Source organism: Cupressus sempervirens, chromosome 4 (assembly GCF_028749045.1).
Source record: "Cupressus sempervirens isolate cs-2001-9-10 chromosome 4, ASM2874904v1, whole genome shotgun sequence".
Taxonomy (NCBI): domain Eukaryota; kingdom Viridiplantae; phylum Streptophyta; class Pinopsida; order Cupressales; family Cupressaceae; genus Cupressus; species Cupressus sempervirens.
The window spans coordinates 737,050,568-737,060,177 of NC_143121.1; the positions used below are offsets into that span (position 1 = coordinate 737,050,568).

A 9,610-nucleotide genomic window follows, 5' to 3' on the forward strand; every position below is an offset into this window, starting at 1 on the left:
GATTTATGTAATTTCTGGCCGAAGCTTAGGTTATTTATTACTATTATTAAGATTAATTATTATTATGTGTTAATTGCGAGTACCAAGACCAGGGTTGCAATTTACCAATGTCTTGTAGGTTCTTGCCTAGTCATAAAATGATATTACTACTGTGTAGGTGGTATCTTTTTGGACAAACTGAAAAATTCATTTCCAATCAATGAATGAAACCAATTGTCAAAAAAGATTCATCGAAACTCCTTTATACACTAAAATCATAAAATTAAATTCACAAGTAACCCATCTCTGAAATCACGAAGAGAATAACACAAATCTTCATGCAAATATACCAAGCTTCATATAATATGAAGAAATAAGTCTTGTCAACCAAATTATTCTTGTTCCACCAAATACCGTCAGACTCAACTTTCCTCGTATCAATTCTCGAAGACGAAGGGAGAGAAGAACAATTAATTAATTTAATCATATGAGAGGACTCAACCTGAGAACAAGAAGAAACCGATCCGACCAGATGACCCATATCAAACTTGTTCAGAACTAAAACATAATTTCAATGATTTCAAAATCTCTCTACCGACGGCTCATAAAATATTAAAACTCATAAAGCAGCTTGCCAAATTTCAGCAGATCATTCCTTAGTAATGAGACGCAAACGGACACGCTCCCGTCATTTGAAGGAATGGGCAAAACGCGGCAGAGTCCGTCCGGAGGATTTCCCGCAGGTCCCAACAAGCTCGGCCTCCCCCAACCAAAATCAGCATCATAAAATGGCAAACGAGTCCAAGCAACAATAGACATATTTGGACACTTGAACATATCGTTCCTCCTCACAGCCGCATTTATATCTGCCTGCAACTCCAAAAAGTCCAACTCAGACCGGAGATAGTCATCATCCATTCTGGCTATCGACTCGTGAATTTTCTCAGCACTGTACGACAAAGGATTGGAAACAATTTCTCCTGCAACTTCCATTGGAGTGGCCATAAAAACGGCATTGCCAAAATACCCACGAGGCAATGCTGGTTTGCTCAAACGGTCTCTTCCGTCAACAGGAATGTACAGTTTGCATCTCTGCTTTTCTGGTAAATCTCGCGCTGTGGTGCAACATTTCCAAATATGGGCAGCCAGGATTACATAGGTGGAATACCCCTTTTTATGAGGGTTGTCCCTCGCTTTTTCTTTTAGGGCACCAACTTGATACTTGCTGAGATTGAACCTTCCAAATGAGATTTTGTTTGCCTCTTGTTGGAGTATAACATATTTTTCATCATCTCTTTCTTGATGGAGAAGGATTGGAGGTGGTGCAAATTCTTGGTGAGAAAAGCTCACTCTTGGAGGATTTCGAGCTCGAAGTGGGCTGCGATCTATATGAGGAAGTAAATGTATCTGCAATCCCCGAGCTACATCACACCAGCTGTTCACAAAATGTAGAGCAGAGACACCATCTGATAACATATGTTGTATGGCCGTTCCTAAAGCCACCCCTCCACATTTGAACTTTGTTACCTTTGGAGAAAGATTGAAATCAGTCTAGCTCTCAGATCATTTTACTTTAATATCATAATAGCAGAAGAAATGGAACATAATATTATTCAAGAAAAAATGTTTTTATTATATGATCAAAGAGGAATAGTATACATATTGTCCTATGGATCAAATGGCCAGTCCATACAGAGGATGGGGCTATCCCGTCTATAAATTGTACTATCGACTAAGTTTTCAAAAAATCAAAATATAATGAAATTTTTTATTTTAAAATTTTTTCAATCTTCATGATCTGTATATTTTGTGATGGAAAACAAAACAAAATTTAGAAAAATTTCACTTATTTTCTTTTTAGCAATCTGATTTTGAAATTGAATTGTTTCGATGCTGGATCAAAAAGTGACAGCAAACTGCACAAACTATTCTTACAAATCTGAATCTAAAATTGAGAATATACAGTATTATTTCAATGTACAAATCAATTTCTGGAAACTAAAATAATGAGGAGAAAATTTTCACCTTTCATATGAAACTACTTATATTTACACTTCTAGATCTGATTGTATGATAATTATTTTATCAATGGATCATCACACGACTGACAAGAAAAAGAGAAACTAGAACAAACTTTACTATTTTGATAGAAAATAAATTTAAAAAAATTTAAATCTCTATTAGTAAAGTTGAATAATTTCCCCAAACAATATGTCTCTGATTGCAGAGTGGCATCATTATAAAGAATGATGCTGTGCTGGTACCCACGAGTCCTCGACTCGTAGAGGTTTGCCTATGAATTCAAAATTCTTCTTCCTACAGACTCAAGCTGATTGATTTAGTTGCATGTCTGAACCTTCAAAAACAGAAACAAAATTTAAACCTCGACCCAAAAAAATGACACTAACAAAAACAAATTCTAAAGAATCCCACCCTAACAAAATTAGAGAACCAATACAAACGCTATAAAACTTGAAATCAATGACACAGAGATCTATATTCTAGATTAAAGTACACTTACCAATGGCAAATCCAAGAATCGAAATTCTATACCTTAAATATACTATAAGTACAAATATCTCATCTCCTTTTATATAAACTATTCATCTTTTGTACAGGAAGACCATGTGGATGTTTAATATATAGATACTTCCAACAAATCCGATAATCAAGATCCTAAACCTTATCCACACTCAGAACTATAAATTTATTTTATTCATATATAAAATACTCAACTTCCCTCGATCTTTTCAGTAGAAGAGCTCAAAACAAAATCTAAACAATGTAACCAAATATTCAGCTTCCATACATCTTTACCATGTACAGAATCTATAGAAAGAGTGCAAGCTTCATCGTATACATAGATAGATCTAAATGGTGTAATAGAAACTCATCAAAAGCAACATCTCTTATTACTTTTGTTTTTTCTTTCCTAAATATGGCTCATTTTTATATTCTCTTAAAAATGGCTCTTCAGGAGTTGGGCAGAAGCATTGTTTATGACTAGAACCATTGAATGTAACATCAGATCCTTCAAAGTTAAATATACCTGAACCATAAGAAGAGGCGATTTAGTAAATCCATTCTCATAAGTAGCAGAGGGAACCAAAGTGGTGAATTGTGAAGGGGAGGTGAAATCCCCACCAAAATCATCGATTTCTGAGTCGGTGGTGGCTTCCACAAACAGAGCGCCCTCGCCATTACAGTCGACAGCAATTCTACCAGAGGCATCAAAAATCAATCTGCCCGCAAGGGGATAAAAATGCACCAAAACCTTAGAAAGCGAATCTTTCAGTATTTGAGCCACATCGAAATCAGCGTATGGAGGCTTTCTGTAAATATAAACTATTGCAGAATGGAATCTAACCATCACTAAATCGATATTTGAGACCCAGAGTTTGTGTTGTGGAGTGGATCTTACAGGTTTAACAAGCACCGACGCAGTCACGGTTACATCCATTTTGTCACAAATTTGGTGCCTAAAATGGGAAGGGGAGACCGACAAGGAAATTGTGCAGAAAACTTGTACAAGAGTTCCAGATAATGTGAATTTGACTACAATCGTGTGGGTATGTAATGACGATTCAGGTGAGGCATCAGTCGAATAATGGAATATGTAATCTCGACTATCGATGAGACTGAGTTCAGATGTAACCTTATCTTTTTCTTATGACTTAATTTATTGTCCTTCTGCAATAGTTCGTATGTGTCATTCGCGTGAGTCGGGTGACAGGAAGTACAGAAGCCATTATTGTTGCGAATAAGTAAATTCCGGCCAATCTTATCTTTTTGGTTTTCAGGGTAGCCTTCTCTTCTCGGTAGACTTATTAGGTTTTTTCATGATGTCATATATCTCTCGAGGTATCACTAAACTTACAAAGTCATCATCACGGGACTAAAGTCACGAAGAAACGATCCACTAGACTTTGTGCACCTATAGAAATTTGTCTAGTGACATTTTAAAATGTTTACTCAAAATTGGCCACTAAGATCTTATAATAGCCGTTCACAAAAGGATCAATCAACAACCAAGAAAATTTTAAAAAGATCAAATTGTACTTTTTTACGCAAACAGACCAATCAGCAACCAAGAAAATTAAAAAATAATCAACTACTACTACTACACGTGTGATGAGCTAGGTAGACATGGCACTAATACAAACATGGGTGGCAACTCGGTCGTTATTAACTTTTAATTATAATTTTAGTGTTTAATTAGAATAATAAATCTATAATAATTATTGCGATATTGTTACAATTATTGATCCATGTTACAAATTCATTTAGGGCACATTTGACCATGGGCATAGGAACTGGGAATAGGCATATGTTATTCCAGTTTTGCTATTCTTGCATTTGTTATTCTTGATCTGTTTGGTTCACCTAAAATTTAATGGGGAATATGTTTACCCTATGTTTGGTTTTGCAAGGGGACGTTCCATATAATATGCTTGAATTGAACTCACTAGCATTATCTACTAAGATTATTTGAAACAAGTAGTGGATAAGGTTGTTTGGCCTCAGTGGAATGAAAATAATTTGTCGCGTAAGATAGTTGTCAAATGTTCCAGTACTGCATCTCAAACAAATAATAACTCAAATAAAAATGAACCTAACTACGTGAAGAAAAACTCTAGTAGTAGGGGGCAAGGGAATCAGAACCGACCCAACATTAAGAAGTTGAAGGGTTCTTCCAGAAGTACCAAAATTTACAAGTCATTTATCCAAGAGAAGGTTAAATTTGCCACTCATGTGATCAATGACCCGCACATTGCTATCCTTGGAGGGGGAATGTCTAGTCTCATTTGTGCCCTCACCCTCAAAGATAGGGGGATTCACTTTACCCTTGAAGTGACTAAAATCTTATGAATGGAAACCCTTCTTTCATCAGTTCAAGGAAGAGATGGTGTGAGGCCTCACCTCGACCCATCACAACATATATGACTTATTCATATTTTGATACTTATGACTCAATGCTTTGACACACTTTTGACTTGGTTGGACAGTGATTTACATTATCCATTTACTTATGACGTTAACATGTTGGTGATTTTCACTTATGTCATGTACTAGGACCTATTCTATATGCTTTGATGATTTAATAAGTATGGTTTCAGTGTTTCATTGTGTTAGCCCCTTTTGAAATGGTTTCTCTCTAAATTTTAAATTTTCAAGTTGTGTCAGCAAGATCCCTATTTTTGAATTTTGTAAGGCGAGAAGTCATGTAAGAAACCCTAGGTTTATATTGAGAAAAGCTAAATCATTTTAAAAAGAACTCTTAGTGTTCTTCCTTTTTCGGATTTTTTTTCCATCTATGGGTTTTTTGTCCTAGGTTTTCATTTTTTTTACCCCCTTATGGAATGAATTTCTTTGGTAAGGTCTTTGTTTCTTCTTCCAGTGTTTTTACCTTCTATAAACCCTAGGAAGTGAGCTTCTCGTAATCGTTAGATCTTTTGTGAATCAATGATAGTCGTTATATCACTTTTCAAAGCTCCAAAGATGCTAATCATTGTGACATGGCAAAGAAGTGACATGTGTTCAAAGGGTCCCCATAGATGCAATAGTATCAAGGTTTGAATTGTCAATCGTTAGATGTAGATCAAATCCATGGTAGTCACATATTTGCCAAAGAAAGGTGCGAGCCTTTTAGTCATAGTGACATAATGACGTGAAGACATGTGTAAAGGTGGGACCAATTTGTTCACAAGCCTCTAGAGGAAAAGTTGTCACCATGACAGATGTCAGAATGTGGTTCGCCCTTGATTCAAATTAAGCAGTCTTCAAACATTGTCCCAATCATTGATCAACTTGGAGATCAATGATTACCGTTAGGTCACAATAAGAAGATAAGAGGTTCTTAATCATGGCGACTACACAACATGGTGACACGTATCCTAGTGGGCCATAGCAAAAAGATAGATCTAAAGATCTCCAACTATCAGATTAAAGATGGATCTATGATAGTCGCTTTGTCAGTGTGAAAAGATGCTCAATAGATAAAGTGCGTGACATAATGACAAGAAGTCACGTGTCTCGTGGGTCCCAAGGAATGATAAGGTATGTTGATCTCTCAATCATGGATTAGGGAGTAGATCAATGACAATCACGTTATTGCTAATTCAAGATACACAATGTTTAAGGAATGAGACAAAATGAGCATATGACACACATCTTGGTAGGGTCGGTAGCTTAGAATCATGATGAAAATTTTGAGTTGTGTGATCTAACCAGAATCAACAATTGTCACTTTGTCAGAAACACGACATGAGGGAAATTTAAACAAAGCAAGAAAGTGATCATGTGACATGTGGAACCAGTGGGCCACCAAAAGTTAGTATAAGTTGTTTCTTTTCAACCATCAGATCAAGTATCAATCTATGGTAGTCGTCATGTTGTTACCTAAAGGTGCAAGCCTTTTAAACATAGTGACATAACAACATAAAGCCACATCTCCAAGGTGTGCCACCCATGGAAGAAACAACTAAGGAACCTAACATGATCTAGGTTGTTCGATGTGAAAAAAATCTATGCTTGTCATTTTGTTGTTACCCAAAGTTGCAAAAATTTTAACCATAGCAACAGGATGACGTGTGTCCCACGATTTCATGGCCAATACAACAAGGATACAAACAAAACAAAAAATTTCCAAATGCCACGATATGATTAGTTTGACTGACACATCAAGGTGCATAAATGTGAGTCAGTAATAATATCAAATCAAGTCCATTAGATGTAACATAGATTAACCATCTCTTTTCAAATTTTCTATGAAGCATGCATACCCACTCTCTGCAAATCATTTATGGAAAATTGAAGGCTCCTCATATAGACATAATGCAAAAATATAATGGAGAAATAATATCTTACTCTGCAAAAGAATCATTTGAAGAGCTAGAACAGGGTGTAAGAGAAAGGCGAGCTCAATACTAAGCAAAATTGTGAATTTTTGCAGCTAGGAAGTGACGAGATTTGTCCCAGTAAGTGATACTTTTCATTTCTTTAAAGGATCTTGATATAGATTTCTCTGTGTATTCGCAAAATGCCTCCAAAAAAAGGTTTCTCTAGATAAATAGACTATCAGTCACTAGTACATTTTGGCAAATATGTGACTACGTGACTAAATGCTTTAGTCACACCACTAAAAAATTTAGTCACATGACTAAAACTAATCACATTATATTGTTTCTTTATAATTTATAGCTATAGATGACTAAATAAATAACTAATTTTGTCACCAAATGGAATCACAAGATCAACCAAATAGATGTGACTAAATAAACTATCAAATACATGAATAAATAATTAGTCATGAAGATTTAGTCACCTAAACAAAAATGAATAAATAAATCACTAAATAATTAGTCACTAATAATCAATCAAGGTTCAAACCATTTGAGGCACTCCTCTTTTTTCTCCCTTTTATTCTAGTTGAAAGGGTAGTGATTGGTTTCTTATGCCCCTTGAATTTTATTGTGGGAAAATCTTTGTTCAATTCAAAAAGTCCATTGATACAAAAACCTTAGGGTCTAGACTCAATGTTGAACCATTTACTTTTTTAGTTTTCACTTTTTAGAGCATTTTCTTACAAATAGTGAGCTCTATAGGGTTTCATTGAGTTCTCAATTCCAACCAAATGTTTTTCCCTCCACAAACATTATATTGGTACTTTTTCAAGGGTTTCATCCTTATTGATTGATTTTTTTCTCTTTCTTAAGAGATGGGAAATTATATGGTTTCTTTATTATCTTCAACATACCATGATTTGCAAGAATTTAAAATTAATTGGATTTATTGTAAGCCATGTACACTTGGCAGCTTTGGCATTTGGTAAATAGTTCTATCAATATTGATTGATTTTTGAGGGTTAATAAAATTCTCTTTTCTTTATTATCATTTCGAGTAACAAGTATTATTTTGGATAATCTATATAATCAAGAAAAAAAAATAGACTAGAAGTTAAAAAATAGTTTTACTATTGATCATAGTGAAAATCAAGTTTCATTGACACGATTATTTTGAGTATTTTAAAAGTAAGTGACTTTTAAGAGTATAGTTAAACAATATGATTTGTAGAATATCACTCGCACTCTCTATTGCATTAAAATTTTCTTATATGACAATATTAATTAACCCACATGCGCGCACACACACACACACACACAAACACACAATGTTTGTTAAATTCACTTTAGTAACATATACTTTTTAATAACTAAATTATAATTATAATAATATAGTAATATGCACATGGTTTGAGGGAATGACAAACACTTTCAAATGGAATTTGAAGGGCATCCATGAAAATTGCGTTTGGGGTTTTTGATTTTTGGGCACATGAAATTGTGAATTCTATCTTCTCTTCACACTTAGAACTGGGGAAATACCCATCAATTCATGCTATCTATAGGGATTCAATCAAGTGCCATATTTGAGATTAGTGGTGATACCTTGGGTGGGCGAAAATCATAGATTTTTCCATCGACTAGCTGACAAATTTGAGTATCTTTAGGAAATACATATAGCAAGCCACGTTGAAGTGTTTAGACATTGTGGAAAGCAGCTCTAGGATCTGCATCAAAATTGTGGGATGCCTATAGGTGTTATTTTGGTTGTGAGGGCATATTGACTTGTGAAATTATTAGCCTTCTCAATCATTGGCAGCCAAAGTATATTGAATCATACATTCTCGATGCTATTAATTTTTTTTATTATATGACAAATGAGATACTCTCCAAGTTATAAGTTGCAAGAAAAAAGTAGAACATGAAACTGATTATTAGTCAGGAAATATTTGGGGATTTGACCAGCCATTAGACTCTTCAACTTTTAGTGGAGCTAGTAGAAGGTCGACGCTAATGTTCAAGTTCTAGTGCATTGATAATGAATAGTTTATTTTCTCATTAGATCATTTAGTTTTCAAATGTATCCATCTCTAGAGTTTTTAAAAATTAAATAAGTCTGTGAGAAAATTTGTGAGTAAAATTATTCTAAGCTTTTGTATTTCTTAATATTCATAACAAATATTCTAAGAATACCGAAGAGAATTCCAAACTACCAAAACTCTTTGATTACAAATAAACAATTGAATATGCATTCAAAAAATTAGAATTCAAATATTGCACTACAATTATTTGATGAAATAAGTCTAGAATTGAGGGGTGAATGCACAAAGTTGTGGTGCCAAAAAAGATGACACACATCTTTTTTTTTTCAAATACGCAATAGCGTGCTTGCACTTTTTAAAACTAATATTTATGGGCTGCAACTTGTAGCCCATCTCATTTTTTTGGTTCCTCCCATTGGTTACCTTTTGCCCTCAATAGCACACACGAGTTTTGTAGAAGGTTTGATATTTTCTCTCTCTTCTCAAAATACCTCCTCGTCATCAGAGATCAAGATTGGGATCATAAAATCTATTTTCTACTCTTGTTTTTGTATTGTTTTGTATGTTTTAGCATTGTTTAATATGTTTTTTTAGTTTTGCTTCAAATTTGTTTATTTATTTAAAATAATATTGGTTTCTTATTAGGAAATGTGGAAATTCAACCATGAAATCCCCAACCTTATCAAAAAAATCAAAATGAAAACCCTCACGAGGAAGAGCAAGAACTTCACAACCTCCATCGATTGA

General features: G+C 34.4%; 1 protein-coding gene across 1 annotated transcript; it reads right to left on the bottom strand.

Moving 5' to 3' along the window:
• Positions 1-218: 218 nt before the first annotated feature.
• Positions 219-3,598, bottom strand: LOC149563442 (shikimate O-hydroxycinnamoyltransferase-like). Its single transcript, XM_089824013.1, has 2 exons — positions 3,029-3,598; positions 219-1,506 (listed from the first exon to the last, which is right to left on the bottom strand). Exons 1-2 carry the CDS (start codon positions 3,437-3,439, stop codon positions 592-594), a joined length of 1,326 nt encoding a protein of 441 aa, XP_089680139.1. The 5' UTR covers positions 3,440-3,598; the 3' UTR covers positions 219-591.
• Positions 3,599-9,610: the final 6,012 nt, after the last annotated feature.

Bases quoted from the DNA above. Each gene is read 5' to 3' on its own strand.
- LOC149563442 (XM_089824013.1), bottom strand. From the start codon at position 3,439: ATGGATGTAACCGTGACTGCGTCGGTGCTTGTTAAACCTGTAAGATCC. The intron at 1,507-3,028 runs GTATATTTAACT...CTTTCTCCAAAG, and splicing joins CGCCTCTTCTTATGGTTCAG to GTAACAAAGTTCAAATGTGG.